Source organism: Daldinia vernicosa, assembly GCF_022497035.1.
Source record: "Daldinia vernicosa strain CBS 139.73 unplaced genomic scaffold F5Y00scaffold_28, whole genome shotgun sequence".
Taxonomy (NCBI): Eukaryota; Fungi; Ascomycota; class Sordariomycetes; order Xylariales; family Hypoxylaceae; genus Daldinia; species Daldinia vernicosa.
This window is the reverse complement of record NW_025953944.1, coordinates 152,388-180,352: the sequence shown is the minus strand read 5'-3', so window position 1 is coordinate 180,352 and position 27,965 is coordinate 152,388. Positions and strand designations below refer to the sequence as shown.

Sequence of the window (27,965 nt, the reverse complement as noted above, 5' to 3'; positions counted from 1 at the left end):
GTAGAAATGAAGCCGTGCAGGGCAGCAGGGCAGCAAGGGGCCTAATGTTATGATAGAACGAACAAGGAGATAAAATCCAACGCGATAAAGGTCTAAACGGGTAGTAGTAGTGGTAGTAGTAGTAGACTGGTAGGCTGGCTGTGTATGGTGATGGTTGGGATGGAAGACACGAGATAGGGCGCGACATAATATTTGAGGGACCGACCCGAGGGGGTTAGGTACTCAAGGACTTAAGGACATACCTACCTAGGTATATTAAGTTGACCTGCTGTAACAATGTACATACTGCGCCCAGTTGAGGCTGACGAGAAGGCAGATTTTTTCTTCTTTACAAAACCCTCTACATCGGAGCGTAGCGTCCACATGAGCTCTCTGTGCTGGTGTACTTACCGATCATTGGATTTCGCTTAGCTGGGGGAGACAGTGCGTCATCTTTCAACCATGAATACTTCTCCACGGGATCCCAGCTATATACTATACCCAGCCAATGCTATCTAGCTATGGGTAGGAATGTAGTAGAGAGACGGATCCATCTTGGACATCAAGTATCTCTCCTTTACCAAACTTTCGGTGAAGCAATATCAATAATTGTCGTTTTGGCGCTGACCACGGCGGTTTTCTAGATGTGTGAAGCAAGAGATTCGATTCGAGCGGGGAAATGGAGGATTCTTTTTTTCTTTCCTCTTTTTCCCCCTCTCTATGAATCCTAGCGATACCTAGACGCAGGTAAGACCCCACCTATGTAGGTAGCTATGCGCTTCTTTACAGCAGTGTAGGCCAGAGCACTAAAGTGGTAAGGGTCGGCTTGACACGTAGCATGCCGTCTGAGCGTCTGCGTTCAAGATCGAGCCAACGCGTTGCTTTATAATGTTCGTCGTGGCTTTCTACAAGTTGCCCTATCGGCCGACAAAACTATACGGGCGAATTAGCAAAATTTGCTACCATCAACTACCATTGCGACTTGGCCTCGGGAGTTACAAACTCCCAATCTACTTTTAGCCCTACTGTAAGTATTGCACGCAACGTAAACTGGCGTAATCCTAGCTTGCATTCGCCGGCCATACACTATTTCCCCTTCTCCCAGAGCCGCCCGGATCAGAGAACTCGCAAGAGGGTTACATTCGGACGCCCTATGGTGGGCGTGTAAATTCAAATAGATCATGGGCTTCCCTACTCCATGGTCCTCCGTTCGCTCTGGCAAATACGGGCATCGCCGCAACAGAAGCTTTGCGTCGGACTTTTAACGTAGTCTTCTGCTCGTCGTGTTCATGCCTCTTAGTATCTGGCGGTTTTCCTATTACCACTTCTGACGGCAATGGACATTGCGGAACATGGCCGGCAGCATCCGAAGGCTTGGCAGCCTTCTTCCCTCGGGTGGCGGGGTTGACCACCATCTTAGCAGTAGGTAGCCGCGTCGCCGCAGTGTCGTCAGATAATAAAGCCTGCACGTCTGGGTCACCGCTGACTCGGGCTGACGTGGGTCTGATTTGCTTCTGCGGAAGACACGAAACCGCTTCGACATTAACCGCACCTATGTTGCGGTCTTCGACAAACTCGGGAGGGACACCGTTGCTCACCGCCCTTATTTCCTTGGCTAAAGGAGGCTGCACCGTCGAGTGGTTCGCGGAAAAGCCGCTAGCGAGACTTGCCTTACCATATTCACCATCCTCATTCCGTTGAGGCCTGCCATCAATTTCTTCGTCGAAAAAGAACCCGATAACCTCTTTGCTACGTACGTTCCTGCGGCCCAACTGAGCAAGGCGAGGAGCAGGAACGTCGTCGGGTAAAATCAAGTCATCTTCGTCAGCCATGATCTCGGTATCCTTTTCTGTTATTGAATCGGAGTCTACACTATCCTTGGTCCGAAGTTTTTTCTTCTTCCTAGATGACTCGCTTCTGCTTCTTGAAAGCTTAGTCGCTTCAGTTAGAACACCATGCTCGTGCCTGGCGCCAGATGGCTCCTCATTTGTTTGATCATAGTAAGCACACGTTCCCATATCCTTAAAAGGTTCGCTCGGAATTTCAGGACTCGAGATAGCCGGATCATCTTCACCGTGCTTCGAATTCCGTATTTTCCGCTGATCCTTCTTTATTTTGGTATCTTGTTTGTATGCCGACTTGGGATTTATTTGCGATGGATCGCATAAAGGAGTATTTTGTGTCATCCGTCGGGTACGATCGGGCTCTTTAACCCTGGTGTTTATATTCAAATCATCATCATCGAGCATAGCGTCGTTTGAATACCCTTTCTTGATACTGCTTAGTGGAGCGGATGGGTATTGACAATCGATTTGGCTCTTAGATGCTCTTGATGCTGATGAACTGTCACTATTCAGCTTCTCGGATATCATTACTAGGCCCCGTTTCTTCCTAGGCTTGATACGCAATTCTGTCCTCTGCTCGCTTATAGGTTGTCCATGGCCCAATCCCAAGCGTTCATTATTACTGCCAACCGCTTCCGCTTTATTCCTAGGCTTCGGTTCTGTAACGAGACCGCGGCTCCGAAGCGATTCTTTTGGCCCTAAGACAGAGGGTGGGCCTTCGGCTCCTCTATCGATTAAATCTGCCACAGAGGCTGTATTATTAAGTGCACCATCTCGATCCCTACGTTGAGGATGGTATTGCTTATTGCTTTCGTGACTTTCCAAACCCAAGTTCGCCGATATTGGTTGCAATGTATCGATCTCTACGGGTTGTTCTCCAGTCTGACCCCTTCTCCTTGGTCCTGACTGGACTTGTGCTTCTTCTCGTATTCTTGTAGGTGCATCATGTATAACTATAGGCTCGGCAACTGAATTACCGACACAGGCACTAAGAGTAGCTGATGATAAAGGCCGGTCGTCAGCGGAGACTGATGCCACCTTCGGCGGCCTGCTCCGTAATAGTGGACTACTTGTTGGCGTACCGGATAGTGTCAATGAAGCGCCAAACAAGCTTTGTGCGTAACCGCTCTTGCTTGGAGGAGATACTTCTCGCTTCCTTCGCTTTGCGGGGCGTGCATCGTTATCATGTGTGGAAGCAGCCAGTTTCTGTCTTTCTTCGTATGGTGATTCGGTTGGCACGAGAGCACGCCCGTGGTGGCCAGTAGGTGCGCCAATCAAATTATGGAGAGGCTTATGCCGCAACTGGAAATGAGGGGCAGCAACATTTGGTGTAGCGGCCTCAACTGTGGGAGGTCGTCGCGCAAGAGCAGCAGATTGACGCTCGGCTCTTTCTCGAGCTCTCTTGTCTATGAGTTCGGAGAGATCTTGATCACGACTCCCTGTACATTCAGCGACTTGAACAATGGTGCCTCCTCTTTCAAGTTCAACTTCTTCGCCTTCGTCGAAATCATAATCTTCGTGCCAGTGTGTGTCTCCTACAAAGTTGCCACGCTCGTCGTATACCATGATACGTTTATTGAACGTGTGATATTTCAACCTCCCATCTTGCCAACGCTTTTGCTTTCTGCGAAGGTCGCGCGTGAATAGGCAGACATATTCAAGAACTGGAGCGGTACTGCCGGATGTCTGCTGGTGATTTGAAGAAGCAGAACTATGCATAACTTGCGTAGTTGTAGCCATGGCTATCGACGAATACTTGTTGGCATTGATCAAGTCTATATGTATATATGACTTGGTGGTGCCTGAAAAGGAAAGATAAGCCAAGTATTCGATGTAGTCGCTTAATGCTGCTACTAAACTCAAAAAGTTGGTGTGGCGAGATTAGAACGGGGATTAGAACGCGCTTTCGCTATTTAATCATTTAAGAAGTCGCGTCCCACCCAATCTAGCCTGACACGCTAGCACGTGCTATAGAGCGGTATATTCAACTGCCTAAAACAGTAAGTACAATACATCTGAGTCATGTCTTTGATGTAATATAGGGCTGCATCCACTAGAATAGGTACCTTTTATAGGTATGTATAATACAAATGCCCCCCGAGCATTACATTTATGACAATTGGGAGCAAGACTGAGGATGCCAGTATATTATGTATTCAGAAGCTTCATAATTCTTTAGCAGCATATAATCCAAACCAAAAAGTCGACCATAAATTGCCGTAACTTGTCTCGGAGACTAGTGTAACGGCAAGCAATCATTGTTGAAATGTATTTTTAGATTCCTAACCATTGGCCACAGGTATGTGCGCTGACGTCTTGCTGCTTATCGTTATCGCAAACCTGTTTATTCGGAACGGTGAGGCGTTCGTGTTAGCAGTAGTTTACCTATTTGTGGTTCGTTTCGAGAAAATTAGGAGAAGAGCAGGAACTGATGAGGACAGGCCATCCTGCAGGCAATCCCTAATCACAACCCATCATCCTCCACTAAGTTTTATGTACTAGGACTAGCCCCTACAATTATGTATAGCCAAAAAGCTTCTCATAAAGTACTTACAAAGTACCCAGCCCTAATAAATTGGTTTAAATGGTACTTTCATAATATCTATCATGATTCTCTTCTCAATCGTAACTTCCTAAGTCTATCTTATACTATGCTCTTTAACCTTCGTCAATTCGTCAATTGGAAGTTACGGACAGAAGTGACTTATGTAAAGTTCCGGCAGCTCGGTAAAGCGGCAGCCGTTCCTCTCACTATACATTACCCATTACCTAAATGCATGTCCTAAATGTCCTAAACGCATGTACATATACTTATTTCTACGCCTCTTCTCTCAGCCCCTTGTTTCTGCCTGCGTTTCCACCCCTGCTTCCATCTTCCGACGCGAAAGAACAACGCTGCTAGACCTACTTATTTCATTTATTTCACTTCACACGGCAAGTCTATGCTATTTAGCTTATTGTCGTTTCTTATTACTCACCCCACACCCCTCATCCTTAGGTCGGCGAATGTCTTTACTTCGTCCCTTCGTCCCTTCGTCTTTTCGAGATACAGACTTAAGTGTGCAGGACCGTTCGTCATGTCATATTTCAAAGCTACGAACCCCGCGTGCTATTAATTGTTAATTGTTCATAATCTCCCCCCACCACGCGTTTCCCTTCAAGGATAAGCAGTTAGCAGTTAGATACAAGAGATACAAGATTGATAACGTGGCGAGCTCAACAAACAAGCCACCATGCAATCTATGCAGAGACAGTTCGGAAAATTACTCCACAAGAGCCCTGGAGATAATGCCCGAGTCGCTGTTCTATTAAACGACTACGAGGACGCCGACAGAGTTCTTGCTAAGGTATGAACTAAAAGATAGTAGCTGATGATGCTGGCTATCATTCCTAGTCTACTATAATCTGGCCTCCCGCGGTACTAACAGTTTATATCTCCAGATCATTGACCACACCAAGGCATGGCGCGAATCCTGGATCAACCTAGCTATGGCGCAACTAGGCATAGTCACCGAGTACGACGGCCTCTGGGACCCAATAGTTGGTGCTACCGATGGTCATGGAACAACAGCTGTGCCCACCCCGGATCTCCAGCTCGAACGTACTCTTAAGTTGAAACAGGCCTATACTGAACTTAAGGCAGAAGTACTGGAGGAAGTAGGTCTCATTGAATCTACAATAATTAAGCCCGCTACCGACGCCCGCGACTGCATTGCTCCCTTAAGGAGGACCATTAAGAAGCGGGAAAACAGAAGGTTGGATTACGAGAAGTGTCAAGACAAGGTCAATAAATTGCAGAGGAAGGTCTCTCGAACTCCTAAGGAAGATGCTGCTCTGGCCAAAGCCGAAGCTGAAGTTGCGCGAACAGCTGAGGTACAGATTCTAATACGATGCGAAATAAGATGGCTTATAGAAGCTAACAAGCCCCATAGGAATTCGAGGTTGCGGACTCACATCTAAGAGAAACATTACCACCTCTCGTGGCTGCGACTTTCAGTATAATACCGCCGCTCATAGCAGGAGTGGTTGTAATTCAGAATAGACTGCTCGGTCTATACTATACCACTCTTCACAACTACTGTCAAGACTATGACTTTCCATCGCCACCGCCACCCATGGAAACCGTAACATCGATGTGGTCGGCTGCTTATGAGCCCGTCAAGCGCGAAGTCGAATCCATAACATGCATCGCAACGGGTAAGGCCGTCCGACAACCAATGAAACTTCCAGACGACCCAAGCAACGTCAACAATAATAACAATGATCGCAAACCGTCCACTTCGTCCGCCACTTCTTCTACCGCGGAGAACGGCTTTCACCGTTCACCGTCTGGGCTCATCGGCTCCAGTAACTCCGCACCACCTCCAGCTGGCCCACGGCCAAAACGAATCCCTTCGTCAGCCTCGATAGCGTCATCCCAAGGAAGCAACACAATACAGCCGAAGCCGAAGCCGTCGTTTACTATTGGCAACCATCTCACGCCTACAGACTTCACCACAGCATCTCGACTTGGCCAGGGCCTGACACCAGCCATATCACCTGGCTCCACTCAACCACGATCAGATTATTTCGGACGCCCTTCGCCGGCGCCTACGAATGCACCCAGCGCATCATTCAATGCGGCCGCTACTGCAGCTGCCATCGCCGTCAAGAAGAAAGCTCCTCCGCCCCCACCGCCGAAGAAGATAGGCGCAAACCGGCTGGAGGAATTCGTAATCGCTCAATATGATTTCACCGGGCAAAACGCAGGCGACCTGTCCTTCCGCGAAGGCGACAGGATAAAAATCGTCAAGAAGACGGGCACGGATCAGGACTGGTGGGTGGGCGAACTAGACGGCGTCCGGGGCAGCTTCCCGGCAAATTACTGTAAGGCAGCTTAGCAGGTAGGACGTCCAGAGAAAATCCCAGCTAGGTTAGGTAACTAAAAAAAAAATCGGAGATATTCGGAATAAAACGCAGGTATTCAGAACATGTGGTATTATATATATTTAATAAGTATTGCTTCGTTTCTATAATGGTGGTTCAAAGGGGAATTCATTCTACTCGCTCTTTCGGTCATGTCTAAATAAACGGATAAGGCTGGGTGGATGAGTAGATGGATGGATAATGAAATGGGAAAAGATTTACGTTCCCTTTATAATAGGATACGCATGCATACCTTTGGTATTTATAAGTACGAAAGGGAGAAAAGGGAAAAAGCAAAAAGCAAAATTGGGGTTCAAGTCAATACAATACAATAGCACTTCTTTTAGTCTTCACTATAAAAATCATGACGTGAGGTCAGAACATGATATGATGATGAGTTCTTGATGCTTTAAAAATACATATGTGCATTCAGTCTGTTAGTTTAGTTACGTCCGCCTAAACGAAACTAACCTAGCACTCAACCAAAAGAGTTAGTTACTCGGTCACAGCTGCTACTTCTCTGGATCGAATAAATAAATATCTTCGTTTTCCGCCTCCGAAACCCAGCAAAAAGTACAACCCAGCCCCATTTCCAATATCAAACAAACAACACGAACGGATTGCCCACGCGGGAGCTGCCTCTTAGCGAGTAGAGCAAGAATGAAGGTAAGTCTATAATAGAGGCCGGGACAAATCAAATCAAATGAATTTTTTTTAGGAAAAAGGAAAAAAAAAAACGATGGCGGATGTCAGACTGCCGCGCGATTAACAACCTATCTGCCAATTCCCTACGCCTGTTGAATCCATGCATGCAAGTGTAGTAGTGGCTGTTGTTGTATCATCCAGTCTTTGTTGAGGATATCGGGTATCATAAACGAGACAAATGAAACATCGCGGCTCGAGGCGCCGGTACGTGTGCTTGGGCCAGAGGTCGTGATGGCAGTCAAACAGGTGAAAATGCCATGGTAAATAGATCCAGACCGCGCAATGCAATTCTTAAACTTGGAACCGAAAGAATGGTATCGTTGATACATAAAACAGGAGACCTCCCCCCCATTTTTAGGTACGGTAAGCCTGAATTTAGGCTGTTGGAAAGACCTCCATGGCTACCTAGACGATTAACCACAATATCCCATCCCGATAAATCTCGTAACAGCGACGTATCCTGTTTATCATACGCAAAGGCGGCGGGAGATTTTAAAATGTGCTAGGTCCCAGCTCAACAGTGGGTGATGTCGTACCCTCTCGTCGTTTGCGTTCCTCTTCGGCTCTTATAGCCCGTGCGATCTCTTCAACTTGGATATCCGCAGTGCTCCGTGCTCCCAAGTAACCATCCTGGGCATTTTCGAGTTCCATAGGTGTCACGGGTCCAGGAGATCCCAAAGGTGCCAGTCTTGGCTTGCCGGGCCCGGGCACGGCTGTAAACCCGATCGTCCTTAATGAACTTAGCGTTGCCGCGTTGACATTTCCACCGTTAAGAGCCAGCGTCGCTTGAGCAATCATATCTCGCTGGTACTGCTGCAATCTACGTTTCGCATCGGACTCGTTCCGTGAATGGCCCAACGTAGCAGAGTCTCTTGTGGTAGATACAAGTGATTCCGACTTGGAGCCCATCGGAGGCAATGAGGTTGACGTTGATGGGCGAGTCTGTCGGCTTCGCTTTTCTTCTTTTCTCTTCACATAGTTGGAAGGATAATACTTGCCCATTGGTAGAGGGCTGTCCTGGGTGCCAGTCGGCATGTAGCTGGCAACGGGGGTATCAGACCTGGAATCGAAACTAGATTCTGGCATAGTTACGGGAGCCGTAGTAGAAGGAATAACTCCCTTCGACGCTTTAGCGGAAGTGGTTTTCTCAGGGCCGGGGGAGTTGGACAGGCTCGCACGTTCGATGGATTTCATACGGGCCTGAGAAGCATCAAGCTGAAACGGGTGAGGACGATAAATACGGGCTTGCTCCTCGTGTAAGGGAAAATAACCACTATTACCAGGCGAGGGTTGTTAGTAACAGTTGCTAAACTGCTAGCAAGAAACTTACCCAGGAAGATCGCCGCGAGCTGAAAGAGGTGCAGGTGGAGTGTAAACGGGAGCACTATTAACCTTCTTTACAGTGGGTAACTCGATTGCAATTGGTTTGGCTCGAGCAGGTGTTGACCTAGGAGCATCGAAAAGCACCGGATCTTTTTTTCCTGAACCAGTTAGGACATTTATTTAGCAATGGTCGAGTATGACGCAGTTTAACAAAAGCAAACGTAAACGTGGAACCAGAGACTCAAAGACAAGTGACAGAGGGGTGCATAGATGGGCGTTTCAAAGGGGAACGTTAACGGGACTATGGGACCCTAAAACCACCTAACTAAAGGAGCTAAAGAAAAAAGGGTATCCTTTAAATGCACCCCGCCTTAGGGGTTGATAGTGGAGAGGAGTTGGAGGAGTATTGGGGCATTGGAGCATTGGGGCATTGGACAGCGTTAGTGGCTTGCTGAACCAATCCAACCACCATCACCCTCCCCGGGGTCACACGCCGAAAAATGGCAATCTTCACCGCAGACCGCAGACCGGCATTCCGGATTAGAAAATAAAGCAAACACATCTCGTGTGTATGCCTGAAGTAAACGACCCATTTTATTGTGAAAAGATCGTCACTCGCTAACAAGAATTATGAATATATAAACATACCACCAATAGGTCTGAGATTTGGAGAAGCTCCGTGTTGTTTTTGCGATGGATTATCCATCGTCGGTGTTGGCGAAGGTCTCGTAGAGAAGATAATATCGTCTTGCCGGATGTCGGGTGATGAGAGAGGCGACGCTTCGGATGAGCTTGACATATTTCTCGAAGGTGGAGGTGGTCGTCTTTTCATAGAAGACAGGTATGAAGATGGCTTAAACGAACGGCTGAAGCCTGCCATGTTATCGTCAGTACCTTTAAGCCGCAGCTCACTAATCTGCCCTTGCAGCTGAACCCCAAATAAACTCAGAGATCGGGAAACCTAATGGACCACAGGACTCTCAGTCAGTACGGCTCTTCAGAAGTCGGTTGGTGTGTTTAGGATTAGACGTCGCACAGTCCTTAGCCAGTCATAAACAAGTAGGTATGAGATAGGTAAGCCGAAGAGTATGTTGGATTTGTTGAGACTGGAGCCCGTCGTCCAAATAACCTTATATGTCGAACGGACCGGTGGAGGTTCCCACTTGTTGTTTTATACCAATGGTGCTTCTTGGGAATTTATCTCTCCCTCTCATATGACGACGTGCTTCACGTTGTAAAATGATGCAGAAGTCGTGCTACCCAGCAAGCGACGGTTCGGTGCGGTGTTTGATCAAATACCAAGCAAGCATGACAATGCAATAGATCGAAGAAGGATGGGGTTATGTCAGGTGTCTTACCTTGGCAAGAAACTTCGGTGGGTTTATGTCCAACGTGAGGGTTGATACCTCGCACTTCTATAGGTAAACTATAGGTAAATTGGAGTACGAGTTGTTATCGAAACGAGATTTGGTTTTCGAAAGAGGATCGCCGTCCCGGCCCGTGGCGGGCTGAATAGTGCGTAGTGTGTTAGTGCGTTAGGTAGTGCGCAATGAGTAGTAGGTGTGTATAAAGTATCCGGCGTCTCCACTCGCAATTTGACCATGGATTAAACTGACGGGTGGAATAGGTCGATGGAGGGACGGATGGATGAATAGATGGATGGATAGGTATGTATGAAGAGACCCGCTTCCTCCCGCTCGTTATTTCTAATTGTCTACCTTTGACCCGAGGGGGAGACGGTTGCCCTTGCCATATGATGTGAATATTCTTAGTTGCTCGGAATTATTGTTGTTCAAAAGAGAGCAGGTGTTTAAACAGTGGTGGAGATGCTAAAGTAAACGTGATAGTGAGTGTGAGTGAATGTGTGTGGTAGATGGTAAGGCCTGCAGATGTCGAGGCTACCTATTCGACTAGGTAGGTTTACTTGTGGTAGAGTACACCCAAGCACACATACCTTTCAAACGGAAACCCCAGACCCCCTGATGAGATTATTGGAAAGTACTTTATATCGTATAAAGCCGGTCGCGATAGATGTTCGGAAAGTCGGGATCAACTAGCATTTCTTCTGATAAGATGACGACTCTAGTCTCTTAGTCCGCTGTATAGCCATCCGAAGGAATAAGCTTTAGTACTGTACCTTCTGGTGTCTTATATGCTATCGGCTTACTTATTATCACCGCAGTAATATCTATAATATTTTTAAAGATGATTGCTACCAAACGCGGTAATGTGGCGTTAGGTACGGGAACTCTTTAAGGAGTAGAGCACTTCGAATTCAAAAAGGTATTGATGATGGGTGGTTGCGATTGGTAAGAAGTTGCATCTAGATGTAGGTAGTTTATGTAGGTATCAAACCACAAAAAAAGGTAAGCACATCGACACATATATGTAAGTACCCCATACAATAGTGTATCGTCCCTCTTAAGTATGTGCCTACCTAATGTTTAGAATTTTTCGTAAGGATCCTTCGACTTTCTACATCCAAGTACATCATCATACATACCTAGTACTAAACTTGTAGGCAGGTAGGCTCCACTCCACCTTGTGCAGAAGGAACCTTGGAAGTACAGTACATTTGAACTGACAGTTTTGTACCGGGGTAGATTCGTATGTGATACCCTTCGCTCATTGGGTAGCCCTATCAAAGTTGTCATTTCCGCCTACTGCAACGCGCAAAAGGGAAAAGAAAAAAATAATAAGATTTACAGCATCGTCTACGATCGGCTTCTCTCTCCTCACGATTGCTCGATATGATTCTACCAATATATGAACAATATGCCGACAGGTCGGGCTAGCATTAATGTATCCTTGTACGTAATGGGTAATTCTTGACGATCATCCAACCTCGAGATGAGGACGCATCGTACGAGCCCTGCTAACCATTAACGCGTCCCACCCACATCAATCATACCTTGGCCACGGCCTGTAGCAGTGTAGGTACCCTCCAAACTACCTTTTAGACTGACATCTAATTCTAGCTTACCCTCGCACGCTCGGCCGATTGCATCTTCCAAGTTCCCATTAACTCCATACCGGCCGGGGAGGGTTCATATCGGCCAGCGTGTAAGATGTCGAGGAGCAAAATCCGCCTAAGTCTCCTCCATCTTCACCGTGTCCTCTTTACTACCCTATCAAATTTATATCATAGCCCGCCCGCGACAAAACATGACCGGTCCCCGAACTCGCAGTTTACTGCAAACCCCGGCTACTTGGGACGTTGGGTGTTCTGGGTGTGTTGCTACCCAGCGTACAGTGATCAACGTTTCCGTATTGCACATCAAGTTGCCTCCGTTCTCATAACTACTAAGCGACTTTAGGTGCCCAAATATACACAGCCTCTAGACACTACGAACTCTAGCGTCGGCACAGTCCCCACAAGACCTTAGTCTATGATACATGCCTTATGTATAATACGCAAGAGTACTCTACATAATAGGTTAGGACATTACGTCCCTATGTATTCAGCAAGGAATGATTGTAGTCCCGAAGGGTAGAATGCAATCACAAAATGAGTAAAATATCCAAAAATAGCCGTATGCGAATTTTACCGCTGATGCTTCTGTCTTAGATTATCGCCACGAGCTAATTTCTAGATGGGCACCTAACAGCTCAACTAGGTCCCTCTGTGAGATCATCCAGCGTCTGCGTTGGGTTTGAGATTTACAGCTGTGCACAATTCAATTCGCGGCTATGAGGAACCCGTCAAAACTGTACGTGTACGTGTATGCGGCGGCTTCCCGTAACCTCCTATCAAGGAGGAGAACCGAAGAACACATCACTCCGACAATCTAGTCACATCTCGTAACGTCTCGCAACGTCTCGCAATTTTGTCGACGAAGCTGAAAATGAAGCACCTGAGCCTGTCAGCGACAGGTACGCAATGCCTTCTCTATGTACGGATCCGTAGTGTATTCGCACCATTAGCACCAGACGATGCCAGAAAGAGGTAAGCCCCCGCCGATCTACTAGTAGATCGATGCTCGGGGAAAAAAGCATGGCTCCCATCATCGCCCGGGGTCTACGTCGAGCGAATAACCCTGTTCTGTTTGGGTCTTCTCCGCGTCGACTCTCCTCTTACACGTGTAGGTACGTACTATATACGCCGTCATTATCAATCTCAAACTCTAGCCTTGAATTCGACCCTCTCTCTCTCTATCTCTCTCTTTGCTCCGAATAGTCGAAATTAAGTGTTCTTTCAATTTATATAGCTATTACGTATATGCATATGTAATTCCTCATCGCACGTCTATGTGACGAAGATCTTTGACTAGTAGAGTTCACAACGCCCGTTCCCTTGTCACGAATTTTCTAGCAGGAGATTTAAATGCGCCAAGCGCGGTTCCGGCGGGGTCCCAACTTCCAACTCGGGGGTTATCAATCTCGACAGGGGTCCGTTAAAAAGTCTTGAAGGATCGACGATAGCGTCCTAATAACTAAGCAGAGCATCATTACTATGTATCAGTGTCGAATATATTCTAATTGTAATTGCCACAGAGTTGGAAATTTGGCTACAGGGGAAAATCCCCATTTTCCCCTGGCGTTAAACAAACGAGAGGGAGAGACAAAGAATTCGATAGCAAATTCTATGAAATATGACGTAGATGGTGGTCCCCTTGGCGCATATTTCGGGATTCTCAAGTAGTAGCGTTATCCACTTGACATACTACCAAAATTCGTAAAACAGGCACACACAAAACCAACGTGACGATATTAAGGCCTAACAAAACAACATATAGTTCGTCAAATTTTCTTGTGCTCCGTAGTGACATGTGAAAGGGGCTTAACTATGATAAGAGGTAAGATATTGATTGATACATTGCATTGCATATACGCAGTCACTTTGGAAAGCTACTCATCTAACCGCATGTCTTATTTTTCAAAATAAGCACACATATATATATCCGCAGCTCGGCGGTTCTAGGTCAGTAAGGCTGCATAAAGCCCAGGCTCTCATACATCTTCATCTACATAGGTATACGTATGACATGTAGTTTTGAGGCACCGGGAGTTTACGGCGGGTATATAGGTATGTTGGGTATATAGGTATGTTGGGTATAAGTTGAGGTGTAGGTATAAATTAAACGGATGATGACAAGTCCTCGGAGTACGTTGCAATAAACGTCATGTTCTAGGCGGCACTTTGAGAAATAAGCAATATCGTTCTTATTGATGCTTTATGCAGAGTCGAATGAGCTGCAGACTAAGAATGCAACGTGGCATAGACTTCGCAGAGCCTCGAATATCTAACGACTCCAACTCTTGATTATGTCACTCTTACATCCGTGACGAATTATTCAGAAATCCAAGTCGTGTTTTTGGGTATTCTAACCTCTCTCAACGCCAAACTGTCCCTCATCGCTTTCATCATCGTAATCACACATACCCCAAGTTTTCCCACCAAGATCGGCCCCAAAATTATCAGATCTACCAAACAATATGATAGCCGCATATGATATAACTATGCCGTCCAACCGGTGGACCTGACCGACGAATTCCGGCCTAGATGAGCACGGCCCGTAAAGCGGCTTGGCCTCTCGCGGTGGGTCCACCAGTAAGTGGCACTCGCAACAAATCCAATAAGCCAGAGCAGTGCATTCGCTAAGTCAACCCACACGGCGTTCTTCATCCTCTGGATGTCGCCATTACCTTCAGGGTCCTCATGGATGTACATGCCACCAAACAGACCGAAGAGCGCTATCCACAAGATAAACATGATAGAATTCCATATCGTAACTGCAGCAAATCGTAGGATAAAAGGTATGAAATAGAGGATAGCCGTCAGTGCGGCAAGAGCCCCCACAACTTCAGCGTAGACCTATACAGTAGTACTTCTGTCAGCTTTTTTTTTTTTCACTTCTAAGAAAAGACCCCAACATCAGCTTATCGCGGAGGGGGAGGGGGGACGGGACGATTTGGCATACCCATTTCCCATCGATGTATTTGCCCTGAGAACGCGCGCGCGAAAGATCAACGCCGTATAATCCACAAACAGCAACGGCAAGTACGAATTGGGCAAAGTGAAGGAGAGAAAAGAGCAAATAGCTCGCTGTCATGCCCCAGATACTCATAGTCGCGACGCTCGGCGTAGTTAACGAAGAAAGAATGTCAGTTGCGATGTCGAGTAGCTAATACTACTACTAAATCGCCGCAGGCTTTAATGACGATACAATGCTGAGCACGCGCAAGCAAAAAGAATGGCTGTGGAAAAACACAAACAACTTTGAGCTGAAGATGGAGCTAAATATAATTGATAGAAGTGAGAAGCTTGTGGCCGTTTAGGCGTCTTATCCCTGTTTGTGAGAAAGGATAAACGATGACGAGCCATGACGAACTATGCGTCTGTGCTTCCAAATGTGTCTAGCCCCCAGACTCCGATATGATGTATCTTTGTAGATTTTCCTAATTGGGACGACAAGATCTGCCTCCTTTGGGCATGCCAAGAATGGGCTAGTTAATGGCTAGTTAAATGCTATTGGCGAATGAATGAAGGCAGCCCGCTGGACTTTTCGGCCACTTGCCGTGTAAGTGCTTTTACTTAACCTAGTTTCGTGTAGACTTTCGAAAAAGCATTTCTAATTAACTAACTACATTGTAACAAGTTAGATTCTTAAACCCATACCTCTTAATAGGTAAGGTAGGTAGTTAGTTAAAACTTGGGTACTTTTGCTTTTAAATGGTCTAATGAGTTCTTTAGCGATTACACTAACTAGTTAAAGAGAGTATTATACCTGTTTGAGAAGACCCTTGATAAAGACTGCATAGTTAGTTGACACTGACATCTCGGTAGGATCGAGGCTGGATTCGCTCGGAGGCCTGTTACCAGTGGCGACATAGGTTCGGTTTCGCATTCAATAGCCTCAAGGGCTATCATCATCAGCAGCAATCAGATATGCAATAGTCTTTACTGCTGAAAACGTGGGGGTTAAAACCAAACTTGACGAGGTTACTTTACGGGGCTATTCCGAGGCTGTCAGCTATGGACTCTCCTTGCTAGATCTCTGAGGCTCGTTGATCGAGATTTCCGAAGGAGATATCTTTTGTATCTAAGATTGTATCTAAGATAGTCGGGCAACGTGGGCCGTCTCTCACAATCAATCCACGTCCAATGAGAGGTAACCCCAACCCCGATACCCCTCCAATTGTTGCACGTCTCTAAGTCTCACGACATGTTTTTTCGGAGAGCCGCATGATGAACAAACCACCTCTCTGGATTTCACCAAATATAGCAAAGCTTAGGACTTAACAATTTGGGATATATAAGTGATGAAGGCCCACGTCCGACTCTTAGAACCGTCGCAGGATGCTAAAGACGCCGGCTGAGTTCCGGGGTCGCTCGGGGTGTACGCGGCCGCTTATCATGTCCGAGTATGAATCTCAGCTGTGCAGTTACACCGTTGGATTCCTTCGCTTACATCATATATCTGAAGATGAAATTTTCTTTTTTTTTTCCTCCTTTTATTTTTTTGCTTTCAAGAAACCTCAAGGCCACCCCCGCCTCGTATACGCGGACCGCTTGTTAGTTCCCGTCGATGCCAACGCTGGTTTCCAGACCGCCTGAGGCGTATGCGCCTAGTTCAGCTGTCTCCTAATTTCGGTAGAGGGCGCGTTATAATGGCTGGCGGTCGTACAGATGACAGGTCTACTGGCGCGACTCACGGGGTTCGAGAGGGGATGGTGGTGCATGGGGAATCAGCCCTACGACCGTCGGGCCTCATGGCTATGCAATGCGACTCTTTGTGCAGTTGTTGGGTCCTTGTCGCCTGAATAACAGGGCTACCGAGCAGGCGGGAGCCAATATAATCGCGAAGAAGTTACCGAAAACTGTATAGTGGCTGTGGGAGCACTTGTCAAAGAATCTCCGGTCTCCTCAAAGCGTCGTCCGCAATCAATATTGAGGATTATATGCGTCAATCAACATCCTATATTCCACCGAGAAGGGTGTAAGGAAGTGGAACTCGTCCTACCGAATCTATCTAGGTTTCTCGTTGGGAAAAATTGCGTCACATGTCGAAGTTCGAGTTACTCAATCAAAATGGCGATGCCGTCGACTGGGAAGCCTGTTAGCTTCGCCAATCTCGTGCCTAACCACTTAGATGTAGGGTTTCGATACTTAGGCGTATCCTCTTCCCTGACCGAGTCCTAGTCAGTCATACGACGCTGACATTCCGAGCCACTGGAAGTCTATCAGCGTAACAACCAGATATGGCTTCGAGACTACCAGCTTGCTCGAATTCATCCCTGTGTCTAGTTGGTTACGATGCTGGGCTGTGAGTCTCCAAGATGGGTATAAAGCCCATTGCGAGTCCTTCCTTCTTGATGCCTGGATCTACCGTCACCACTCGTCTACGAAAGTTACTAGTTACTCGATTCATAGCGAACAGTCTTATCGAATATACACCACTATCTTATACTGAATTTCACAAAATCCTTAATATTTACCATGGCTCCGTTCCACGCACACTGCAAGCAGATTGCTTACTCAAACGGTATCGAGGAAAACTACGATGATAACACTATCACTGGCTATTTCTCTCGCGAATCATCACCGGTGCTGACGTCGTCGGCCTCGGCAGAGCATCGCTGGAAATGCGTGAGTTACTTGACCCTTTACTATCTATTGTCTGTAACTAACGTACCCGGAGTGCAACTGTACCGCTGGTGGTAATAATTCAGTCATCTACGATAATGCTTGCGTTGAATGTGGGCATACAAGGTGCAGCTATTGCAGTACCTGGAAACCGAAATAAATACCCAGGCTAGGCATCGAGCATGGCAAGCATTCATGCTAAGCTGAGGGTTTCCCTCCCCCCCCCTTTTTTTTCCCTCGGGAGGCTCCGGACTAAACATACACTTCGGCATCCTCGTCTTTCTTTTTCCGACTAGTGGAGGTCATACGGTCTTTAAAAGTTCCAAAAGTTCGGATATCCTTTGTCTCTCATTTGTGGATTGGACGGAATCAATGTAGATGAAAGCTCACGCTGGTTATGCTTTAGTTACACGGGATTTATCTTCATCTCGGGAAACACAGGAGCGGCGCAGACTCAGACTATATTATGTACTACCTATAGACAGATAGAAAATCCTCACGGTTATAACACTTTAATGGTTATACAGATGGTGACACAGAAGGTGACATGCGGCTGACAACACCTAAAATGCCATCGTTGGAAGAGTGACTTTCCGAAACTGGCTGTCCCAACCGCGGATCCCTTGTGACTCGCCTCGCATATCGTCAAGGGATTTAGACTCAGGCGGAAATGCAGCTAAAGGATGCGCAGCTACCATACATGCATGCATGAGCCTTAGGAACCAGCCGCCGGTTACACTTTGAACTGTTTCGATACAACAAAACCCAGGACCAACAACTATCCTGACGCAGCTAATGTAGATACAGTCAGTCGTACTGCTACCGCATCCTCGTACATATTCTGGTACCTACCCCTATATTGACAGAGAGGAATGACCAACTATGTATGTATATCTATGTCACTTACTACGGTTACGCCCGCTGGAACTACTTACTTTCTGCTTACGGGAAGTCTTATGGGAAGTAACACTAAAGCTACCTAAGGTATACCGAAAAATGTAGGCATCGAACAGCACCAATGGCAACGAGCCTCACGCCAACCCCTGATGCCAGGGGCGGACGCCGCCGCCGGCAATTAGCAGACACAGCCTTGAGCTAGTCTCGACTCCCATAGCTCACGCCAAATTTTCGAGGCAATCCCAAGGCTTCCAACGCTAACGACTAGGCAGCTAGGGCTAGGTGCCCTTCTAGGCCATCTATATGCGACCTGACAGGAAGAAGAAGAAAGGGCTAGGGCGGATCCGTCAGCCAGAAGTGTTCATACATACTGGGAATGGCGGTGGGGATAAAGGTTACTTACTACCTACTATGTACAATCTATTATACACATACATACATACATACATACATCCGGCCCCCCTTTTCCACCTTTGGTATACTTGAGTAATTTGCAAGCTGAGTAAGGATGCGGCCGGGCGTTTATTAACGGTATGTACCTATGCCATGCCGTCACTCGGCTAGACCCAATTGAGGGTTCCGAGACACATCATCGACGCATTGTTGCCTATCTTCGTCTTCGGTTTCTCAATTCGGTTTGCGGTTGAGAAATATCCGGGGACTTGACAGGTCTGGAAGAAACTGCACTGCACGTACTGGGTTGTTGCGTTAAAGGATTGTATATATGCATGTACATGTATCAGGTAGGTAAGTTGTATGTAGGTAAGTTGATAAATACTGGGCTGTAACTTTGAGACATGGGGTTACGTGTTGATGTTTGTCTCCACATTTGAGGCTCCGGGTGGAGGACTCGTCACATGAGAGAGAAGGATGGAAAGTAATCGGTTCCGTACAAGATTATCACAAGGGTCCTGCATGTGATTGATGGCTGGTCGTGTATATCATATTACATGTATGGCGTATTATGGCGTACATAATTGGCTTAGGTTAGGTTAGGTACCTAATGCGTTGCAGCTGGTTATTATTATTATATTTTTGGGTTACGGATTACGCAGATAAGATAATGGCTGACTAAAATATGGATTTGTGCCAAGGTTACACGCCGATATGTACATATACATAGTACAGATATGTTGTAGTACATAATGTACATTACAAAGTATGTACTCCCTACATACCGTTCGCATATAGAATATACATGAACGATTAGTACATATATGCACGTTTCGCAGATTGGGACTTGTCAAATTGTGTAGTTATTGTGTTACAACTAGGCCCTAGTTACAACCCCTCCTTTTTTTTTCCCCCTCGTTTCGCTCCCATTCATCTTTCACCATTTCTACAATTTGGAATACATACAATTTCTATTCACCGAAAATTGGGCGAATAGATTTATCCATGTTGCTGCTGTGTTGGTTATACCAGCATTCTTCCATTGACAACTCACAGAGCCCAATGAGCCACTTATCGTGGAATCCGACTTATACAAACAAGGTAGTGTAGAGGGGCATGTCCTTGGCTGATCAATTGACCAACCAATCGAAACTTGATCCAGGCGTTTGGTATCTCATTGGTTGGATCTGTTGTTTACTACAGCATGTGGCGTCTCATCCCTAGATCCGTCCCTTTTTATGTATGAAAATCATTGCTCCGGATCTCCTCTGACAGCTTACGTCCTCACTTTATTGTACACATCTCAGGCCAGCCTCACGCGGAGGAAGAAACTAACCCAAAAGGCACCTTTTCCCAAGGTCCCCTAGTCAACCTCGTACAAAAGGGAAGAGGAAAAAAAAGAAAAAGGAAAATGGCGGAAACCGAACTTCCTAGTCCGCCATTTGTGCCAATTTCTGGTCTACCCAATTTCCGCGACGTTGGAGGTTACCCAGTGGGTGACTCCAAGGTCGTGCGCCGCGGCTTGGTCTTCCGCTCCTCGGAGCCGTCCAAGGTCACCGACGACGGTGTGTCGAAGCTGCAGGACCTAGGTATTGCGAAGGTATTTGACCTGCGCTCGGCGGTGGAGATCGAGAAAGGCTTGCGCGACGGCTACGGCTGGAAGATTAAAGAATGGGACGGTGCGAGCCGCCATTTCGTTCCCGTCTTCCTAGATCAGGACTACTCTCCCGAAGCATTAGCTCTTAGGTACAAGAACTATGCTTCAGAACATGCAGAGGTACGTATTGCAATTACGCGCGTAACGCGCTAAAGAGAGCCGCGGAGATCCATGTTGGAACAACGCAGGTTGGCTTTCTGGGTTGCTGGATTTTTGCCTATCCCTTCTAGTTCGGTCCGAAAATTAGGATCAAGCAAGCGGATTATTAAGAGATTGGGGCTGAGGGAATATACAGTTGCATTTACTTGTATTTTGGGGGCGGGAAAGCCCCTCGCTGGCCTCGTTTTGGGCCAAGATTGAAGAGCGGTGATAAGTGAATGGGGTCCGTTGGGCAGTTACGCTCGCCTCGTCGTACTCCGTTCACCACTCGCTCGAAGCAGGCTGCCTCATGCTTGCGTGTTACCAAATCTCTTGCTCAAGTCGTTCCGAGAGGCTGACAGCTCAACCCGTGTATGCACCTAGACTGACATGTCCTGACTAGGGTTTTATAGCGGCATACCACGATATACTTGTTGCGGGGGCTTCGCCGAGTAACAGTTACGCGCCGTTCAAGACGATACTAGAGCATCTAGCCTCACCTACATCCTCCCCGCCGGCGCCCTGCCTCATCCATTGCACAGCCGGTAAAGATCGCACCGGAGTGATCTGCGGGCTGATCTTGAGCTTATGCGGTGTACCCGATGAGGTCGTAGCGCATGAGTACAGCTTGACGGACCTGGGGCTCAAGTCGCGTCACGAGGAGCTCATTGCGCATCTGATGAGCAACCCGACGCTACGGGAACACCCAGTAGCTGCTAGGAGGATGATTTCATCCCAGTATGTCCTACTTCTGCTTCGTATATTAAACTAACCAGCCCGTTCCATTGGGACTTCACTGCCTCCCTTTCACCGATTTGCCATTAATATTTTTACTCTTTATCACTTAGCTTTTGTCTCATGATATATTTGCGTGTTAGGAGGCTGACTTGTGAAACTATAGGAAAGAGGCCATGCTGGGAACATTGGCTAAGATCCGCAATACCTATGGATCAGTCGAAAAGTGTGTCGTTGACCTGGGACTACTATCACCTGACGGGGTTAGGCAGCTACAAAGCAACCTGATCGTCGACGTGGACGAGAAAGGAGTGCTGCCATGGCAGGACCATGCCAAACTATTGTTGTAAATCGGTGGGTATATGCAAGTCTTGAGTAATATGTATACAGAAAGCTGGATGCCGAATTTGGCCTGCTCCTTATAGATAGACATCATTCATGGACCCTCAAGACGTCCAACTCGCTCCATGCGTCTTTCGACTTAGATATTCATACATTTTTCGTACAAACATTCCTCCGTTCTACTGTCTGACGCTCTGCTCAGATAAGCTGATTAACATAGCTGCAGTAATTCCGAAGGCACCGTCGCAGGTATAGGATCCCGGCGCAACGATAACTTGAACAGTATTCTCGCCTAACACTAGATCAAGGTACTGAGGTAGGAATCTTGATTTCGCCCTTGGCACGGTCGTAGTACGGCGCACCATACCTCCAGCCGACAGCGTGCCGCGCCCTGCCCTTAGCGCCGACGTTCTCCGAGTTGATCTGCTTGAAGCGGAACTCGAAACGATTCGAGCGTACCCGGGTAGTGAATTTCTCCTCTAGAGCAGCCTTTGCAGCCTGTTTGTCGGCAGCCTTCCTCTCCGACTCCATCGCGGCCTGCTTGAACCTTTCCGAGGCATCCCACAGTGGCCGACCTTGCAGAAGATCCTTCTCCATCTGGATTAATTCCGGGTGGGGAACACGCTGGTCCGCCGACAGCAGCTTCGGGTGGAAGGCCTTGGCCGCGTCGGCACGTGTGAAGTGACGCGATTCGGACGTCGGCCAAAAGATCTGCTTCGTGGTGTACGGATGTACGTGCAGCTCGTTAATGGGTTCGAACGGCTGGTTCCATCGGTCGATTCTAAACGTGTGCGTAGGTAACATGCTCAGCACAGCTCTGGCATATGGTTTTGCCAACTTCTTGCCCTGATGTTGCAGCATGTTAGCAACGGGGCACTCTCAAGAGAAGAAATGTCAAGTGAGAATTGTGAGAGGCGACTGTTATCAGAGAGGCTCGCAACAAAAGTTTGTAACCATGTAGTTGTCTTAAAGACTTATCGAATTGGGTAATGTTGATAATCATCATACAAAGCGCCGGGAGGATTTGAATAATGGAAAAAGTGTAAGAGACGACTAACCTTGGCTTCCCAGTCCTTCTCGACTTCCTTTAACCTCACAACGGCAGCTACTCTTCTAATATCGACACCTAGTTCGGCAGAGACGGCTTTGATGGGCTCGCCCTTCCGCATCACTTTGTGCCATATTATTTCCCTCGCGTGGTCATCTAAGACGGGCTGGCTTATGAAATGGGGATTGAGGGGGAAAGGGCGATCAACATTCCGCTCTTTATCCGCTTGGCTCTGAAGATAATTGGTACCGTTGCGCCTATGCTTACGGAAAGTGGAGCCTGGGCCGTTGATCCAAGTCCTGAAGACACGGCGGATCTTGGTGAAGCGCGGCCGGCTTGCAGTGGTTGAGAAGCTAGCTTTGCTCTGGGGAGGAGGAGGACATGGCTGCTGCGGGTGACATCGACTCCGACTCGAGGCCGATGGGACTGCGCATCGGGTCAAGGCGGATGATACCGTCGACGGGCCTGGTATGCGTGGTGGCATCGCAGGAGCATATGACAGCTCGACTCGCGGAGGGTGAGGGTGAAGCTTTTATATTTAATTGGGAAATCCACCGTAATGTGAAAATCTTCGTTGCAAAAAAAAAAAATTTAGGTCCACTGGTGGGTGGGTATCGGAGCTGGAAGAATATTGAAACGGCGATTTAAACTCCGGAAATTCCTGTTTGATGAAACACTGGTACTTGGGTACTTAAAATAGTGTACATATGGACATGTACCTACTGTGTAGGTAATCCGTAGTGGGGGAATTTGCAGATAGGTAAGACGGGAAGTCAGAGCCCAAGCAAACGGGCAAGCTCGGGTCCTTTCCGCTACATGCCTACATATCGGACATATGGTCCCGTTTTGCTGGCGGGACGTTTTCGAAGCTTAACTTTCTTTCTTTCTTTCTTTTTTTTAACTGCTTCGTCTGTTGCAGCGTCTCTTGCTCGTATCAAACCGGGGATTTCGACCAACTGCATCTCAAGAAGGAAAGAAAAAAGGTGTCTTTTCCTCGTTCATGTCTGTCTGTCTTCGCATGCAGCAATACCCAAGTCACTCACTCTGCATGTTGCTTATCGTTAGCTTGGAGGCGTCCTCGGCAATTCCACCTGACTCGCGCCTCACTACACAGTATCGTCTACCTACTCCATACGACCGTTAAATCCTCGAATCAATAGTAAATGCTTGGCGACTTGCACGCATCCAACTCACATACTGCATATAACAACCTATACTGCTATATTTGCATTATCTCTTTTTCTTTTTTTCTTTTCTTTTTTTTTTCCCCTTCGCTTTTATTATCGTTATTGATTCCTATTATCTTGGCTATTTTACGAGTCGAGAGAAAGGTAGGTACTCGAAAAGACGCCTCCTCCGCTAAACGTACACCATACTACATACCTACACCACTACTCCCTCTTTTTAGCCGGGGCTTAGAAATCCCGCCTATGGTTATATTAGGCCTAATGACTGGGAGGGCACTAATGTAAAAGTCTCGACCTAGCCTCAACCTAACTGGAATTGAATCGAGACGCGTCGACCACGATGTTGCGGGAATCCTTGTTACCTATCCCATACTATATCCATGCTTAGCTCATCAGTGATCGCGATCCCTTATGCATGGGGAGCTCCCATAATTCCCCAAGGAGATAAACACCCACAAGCACAAGCGACTTTTGGACAGGCTTGGAGGCTTGGAGGCTTGGAACAGGGAAAAGTCTGGGCCGCCTGTCACACCATCCATCTCATCCTGCCAGCCTACCACTGTACCTGTTCCAATACAGTTAAAGGCCAATACATTTAAGGTAGGTTATTAGGTTAAGTTCGGTTTATTAGTTGTTGGCAACATTTGGTATTGGTCCCGGGAGCTTCGCAGGCGCATACGATATGGATGCCAGACGACACCTTTTTTTTTTCCTTTTTGCCTCCCGCTAATAAGATTGTTTCTACCATACCATAGGTACTGCATGCTGCCAGATCGTGTTTTTAAAAAAAAAAGTTGCCTACAGTATGTGATTTATACGCTTATATATTTTTATTATTACTATCATCATATCGCCTTATCCACCCGGCATGTAAACAAGCACAAACCTACCTACGGGGCTTCTCTTCAACAAGCTCCTCGTCCCATCTCTTATCCCTAACTATCCCTTTTTTTCTAGTTTATGTTTATATACTTTCATACTAATTAAGTCCAGTGGACTCGACCCAGAATATTTTTTTTAGAATAAAGAAAGGAGTTCAATCCCTTTCCTTATGACTTTACTTAGCGGCCGGTCAGATGGGTGATTTCAGAGCCCGCATCAAGGCCAAGCTCCTGCGAAGACACAGCGCAACTCCTACGTTGGGTTCAAGCAAGCCGAGTCTTGGCCAGGATAGGGCGTCCAGCAGCACACGTACGCGAACTTCTACTACGGGCTATGCGGCTTCGTTGAGTACGGCTGCTACCAACGAGGATAGACCGAGTAATAGTTCTATTCGTTCCAATGATAGTCCACCGAAGAAGATAGGAAATGGGTTTGGCGGTGTTGGAGTTGGTGTTGGAGTTGGTGGTGTTGGTGTTTTATTTCCAGGACCAGGACCAGGACCAATTCCAGCTCCGATTCCGAGTCCGAGTCAAGCCCCCCTAAGTCAAAGTCAATACCGAGACGGAGACCAGGACCAAGATCGAAATCGGGATGAAACTGAGACGGTTCCACCAGAGCTAGAGAAGCAACTAAACCTAGCTGGAAACTCTAACGTGAATAATAACACTGATAATGCTGATAAAGGTCTCAAAACTGTGGCTGTGGCTACAAATTTGGACGGGGATGTTGATGTTGAAATTGATGCGGATGTGGATGCAAGTGCAAGTGCAAATGCGAATTCGAGTGTTAATGTTGACAACTTGAACAACTTGACCAACTTAACCAACTTAACCTTCTCGACCCCCTCAACCCCATCTAATAAGACCGGCAAGGATCTGCAAATTTCTACAATCAATTCGGCGCCTACTCCCGCTATCACTACGCCCATCTTAAGCCTTGATCTAAACAATTTAAACAACACAATCTCAACCGCAGCCACACCATTACCACTGCCGAGCATCAATGAACATCCCGCCGCCGCCTCCCTCTTACAGCTTAAGCCACGCATCCTAGACCAAAATCACCAACATCACCAACATCATCAACAACATCATCATCCACATCAAAAACACCAACTTCAACATCGCGATAATAACAACGACAATAATAACGATCACGATCACGATCACGACCACGAAAATAACACCACCGACGACGACATAAACGATCATCTTCGTCTACCTATTCCTTCTAGCCGCGCTTTATCACCATTATCCCGACCTACAGGACCGCCAAGACGACAGAGCATCATCCCGAACCGCCAAACCACCTTCATCAAGACTCTCCTCCACACAGGCAACACGGGCAATACGGGCTATGCCAGCAGCGAAGTAGGTCCAGGCGAAGTCGATCAACTTCTACCGATTAGCGGAAATATGGTTACCAGAAAAGTATGGGTTAAAAGGCCGCTGGCCTCTCCTACATTGATCACGATAAATGAGGAGGATTTAGTTGACGATGTTCGCGATTTGATCTTGCGAAAATATGCAAATTCCCTAGGTCGCCAATACGATTCCCCGGACCTGACGCTTCGTATATGCGACAGAGAACAACAGACGAGTAGACCTCTACAACCAGACGAGCCCATGAGTAGGACTCTCGATGCCTACTATCCTGGTGGCCAGTCCGTCGACGACGCTCTCTTAATCGATATACCAAGCCGCCGAACGCCTAAAGCCTCTCCGAATCCTAGATACTACGCCGACGACAGGCCTCACGAATCCGCAACCGATTATTTCCCACCCTATCCTCCTGCAGCTCAGCACCCGAATAACTCGGCTACAACACTTCTCAACAGCACTCATCAACTTCACTTTCCTCCCTCTTTAACCGTTATCAATGGTGGTCAGCTACCACCCTTACCGTCTCCCGGCGGCACGAGACGACTCGGGGCTTCAAGACCGAAAATCCAGAGGATGCACACCGCATCACCAGTTTCTGCTGTTCCGAGCGGCCTCGCTTCGCAGCAACCCGCAGCGCCGCCTATCGGTATGCACAATTACCCAAGACAGCCGCGCTCAAGGACTCATTCAGGTGCATCTTCAGAACAATCCAATCACCCGCCTGCCGCTCCCGCCATCTCGACTCCCCCCATCCCAGAACGCACCGCTACTCCGCCTCCCCGCGTCTCCTCGCCGCGACTCGTCAACCGGCCTAAGAAGAAGAAACCTGTCGAACACCCCTTGCTGCCACCGGGCATGCTAAATGGCGGCGTCCCCCCTATTAACGTTCTCATCGTCGAAGACAACATCATCAACCTGAAGTTGCTAGAAGCCTTCGTTAAGCGATTAAAAGTCAGGTGGCAGACGGCTATGAACGGTAGAGAGGCAGTGAATAAGTGGCGCGCCGGCGGGTTTCATTTGGTTCTGATGGATATTCAGTTACCCGTCATGAGCGGTCTCGAGGCCACCCGCGAGATTAGGAGGATAGAGAAGGTTAACTCGATCGGCGTCTTCTCCTCGTCCGCCAGCAGCCCTCCGGACGAGATTAAGGCAGAACCTGCCGAGGAAGATAAGCTGGTCAATACGGAGATGTTTAAGAGCCCCGTCATCATCGTCGCTCTCACGGCTAGCTCCCTACAGAGCGACAGGCACGAAGCCTTGGCTGCTGGCTGTAACGATTTCCTAACCAAGGTAAGCAAGCAAGTTTCCAAACCTGAGGCGTGGGCTCTACTAACGCACAACTTTGTGCAGCCCGTCAACTTCGTCTGGCTCGAGAGGAAGGTGATGGAATGGGGCTGTATGCAGGCTCTGATCGACTTCGACGGGTGGAGGAAGTGGAAAGACTTCTCGCAAAAGGCCGTAGAGGACGACTCCAAGAAGGCGGCGGCTGCTAAGAACGCCAAGGCCCCTAAGAAGAACCGGCTGTCCATGACGACGGCTGCCGCTTGAGATTCTACGCAGCACACGATATTCTTTTCTATTTTCTCTTCTCTTCTCTTCTTACTACTAGTCTCTCTGTGTATTGTTTCCTAGCGCCGCCTACCGCCACCGCGCCGCTGCTCATCTAATAGTGCACACGGAATAGTAAGCCTCCACGGATACCACCTATATATGAAGCGTTCCTGTCGCTATACGGACGCATACACGGAAAATAACTATAGTTGACTACCTATATTCTACCTATATTAGAAGGACAGAGGTAGAGAGAGGCGGGGAAAGAGAGAGAGAGCGTATATCGTTTTCATTATTATTATCACCTACTATCTATCTGTCTATCTATCTATCTATCTATCTATCTATTTAGCTAGCTGAACTGGCGCTGGTTGCGGGATTTTGGGATTTAGGGGGCACATGGACGAGGT

General features: G+C 47.5%; 7 protein-coding genes across 7 annotated transcripts; 3 read left to right on the top strand and 4 right to left on the bottom strand.

Moving 5' to 3' along the window:
- Window positions 1–1,130: 1,130 nt before the first annotated feature.
- F5Y00DRAFT_253532 (uncharacterized protein) lies at window positions 1,131–3,847 on the bottom strand (the record flags this gene model as incomplete). Its single annotated transcript, XM_048010061.1, has 2 exons — window positions 1,131–3,565; window positions 3,832–3,847. 2 exons carry the CDS (start codon window positions 3,845–3,847, stop codon window positions 1,131–1,133), a joined length of 2,451 nt encoding a protein of 816 aa, XP_047864095.1.
- A 496-nt stretch (window positions 3,848–4,343) lies between these two features.
- F5Y00DRAFT_239265 (uncharacterized protein) lies at window positions 4,344–7,084 on the top strand. Its single transcript, XM_048008050.1, has 3 exons — window positions 4,344–5,170; window positions 5,265–5,696; window positions 5,756–7,084. The coding sequence occupies exons 1-3, from the start codon at window positions 5,057–5,059 to the stop codon at window positions 6,701–6,703; spliced, it is 1,494 nt and encodes a 497-aa protein (XP_047864094.1). The 5' UTR covers window positions 4,344–5,056; the 3' UTR covers window positions 6,704–7,084.
- Window positions 7,085–7,925: 841 nt separating this feature from the next.
- F5Y00DRAFT_262799 (uncharacterized protein) lies at window positions 7,926–9,636 on the bottom strand (the record flags this gene model as incomplete). Its single annotated transcript, XM_048011445.1, has 3 exons — window positions 7,926–8,706; window positions 8,764–8,914; window positions 9,405–9,636. 3 exons carry the CDS (start codon window positions 9,634–9,636, stop codon window positions 7,926–7,928), a joined length of 1,164 nt encoding a protein of 387 aa, XP_047864093.1.
- A 4,171-nt stretch (window positions 9,637–13,807) lies between these two features.
- Window positions 13,808–15,079, bottom strand: F5Y00DRAFT_239245 (uncharacterized protein). The gene is made up of 2 exons (XM_048008049.1): window positions 14,678–15,079; window positions 13,808–14,571 (listed from the first exon to the last, which is right to left on the bottom strand). The coding sequence occupies exons 1-2, from the start codon at window positions 14,822–14,824 to the stop codon at window positions 14,215–14,217; spliced, it is 504 nt and encodes a 167-aa protein (XP_047864092.1). The 5' UTR covers window positions 14,825–15,079; the 3' UTR covers window positions 13,808–14,214.
- Window positions 15,080–19,837: 4,758 nt separating this feature from the next.
- F5Y00DRAFT_93432 (tyrosine phosphatase family-domain-containing protein) lies at window positions 19,838–21,661 on the top strand. Its single transcript, XM_048014352.1, has 3 exons — window positions 19,838–20,410; window positions 20,832–21,166; window positions 21,330–21,661. Exons 1-3 carry the CDS (start codon window positions 20,045–20,047, stop codon window positions 21,511–21,513), a joined length of 885 nt encoding a protein of 294 aa, XP_047864091.1. The 5' UTR covers window positions 19,838–20,044; the 3' UTR covers window positions 21,514–21,661.
- A 42-nt stretch (window positions 21,662–21,703) lies between these two features.
- Window positions 21,704–23,376, bottom strand: F5Y00DRAFT_93416 (eukaryotic mitochondrial regulator protein-domain-containing protein). Its single transcript, XM_048014351.1, has 2 exons — window positions 22,564–23,376; window positions 21,704–22,351 (listed from the first exon to the last, which is right to left on the bottom strand). The coding sequence occupies exons 1-2, from the start codon at window positions 23,035–23,037 to the stop codon at window positions 21,809–21,811; spliced, it is 1,017 nt and encodes a 338-aa protein (XP_047864090.1). The 5' UTR covers window positions 23,038–23,376; the 3' UTR covers window positions 21,704–21,808.
- Window positions 23,377–24,816: 1,440 nt separating this feature from the next.
- On the top strand, window positions 24,817–27,552 carry F5Y00DRAFT_262795 (uncharacterized protein; the record flags this gene model as incomplete). Its single annotated transcript, XM_048011444.1, has 2 exons — window positions 24,817–27,294; window positions 27,355–27,552. The coding sequence occupies 2 exons, from the start codon at window positions 24,817–24,819 to the stop codon at window positions 27,550–27,552; spliced, it is 2,676 nt and encodes an 891-aa protein (XP_047864089.1).
- Between the last annotated feature and the right edge of the window lie 413 nt (window positions 27,553–27,965).

Coding starts and splice junctions, on each gene's coding strand:
- F5Y00DRAFT_239265 (XM_048008050.1), top strand. CDS start 5,057: ATGCAATCTATGCAGAGACAGTTCGGAAAATTACTCCACAAGAGCCCT. Junction 5,171..5,264: donor CCGACAGAGTTCTTGCTAAG/GTATGAACTAAA, acceptor TTATATCTCCAG/ATCATTGACCACACCAAGGC. Junction 5,697..5,755: donor AAGTTGCGCGAACAGCTGAG/GTACAGATTCTA, acceptor CAAGCCCCATAG/GAATTCGAGGTTGCGGACTC.
- F5Y00DRAFT_93416 (XM_048014351.1), bottom strand. CDS start 23,037: ATGCCACCACGCATACCAGGCCCGTCGACGGTATCATCCGCCTTGACC. Junction 22,352..22,563: donor AGAAGGACTGGGAAGCCAAG/GTTAGTCGTCTC, acceptor CTGCAACATCAG/GGCAAGAAGTTGGCAAAACC.
- F5Y00DRAFT_93432 (XM_048014352.1), top strand. CDS start 20,045: ATGGCGGAAACCGAACTTCCTAGTCCGCCATTTGTGCCAATTTCTGGT. Junction 20,411..20,831: donor ATGCTTCAGAACATGCAGAG/GTACGTATTGCA, acceptor TGTCCTGACTAG/GGTTTTATAGCGGCATACCA. Junction 21,167..21,329: donor AGGAGGATGATTTCATCCCA/GTATGTCCTACT, acceptor GTGAAACTATAG/GAAAGAGGCCATGCTGGGAA.
- F5Y00DRAFT_239245 (XM_048008049.1), bottom strand. CDS start 14,824: ATGAGTATCTGGGGCATGACAGCGAGCTATTTGCTCTTTTCTCTCCTT. Junction 14,572..14,677: donor AATACATCGATGGGAAATGG/GTATGCCAAATC, acceptor ACTACTGTATAG/GTCTACGCTGAAGTTGTGGG.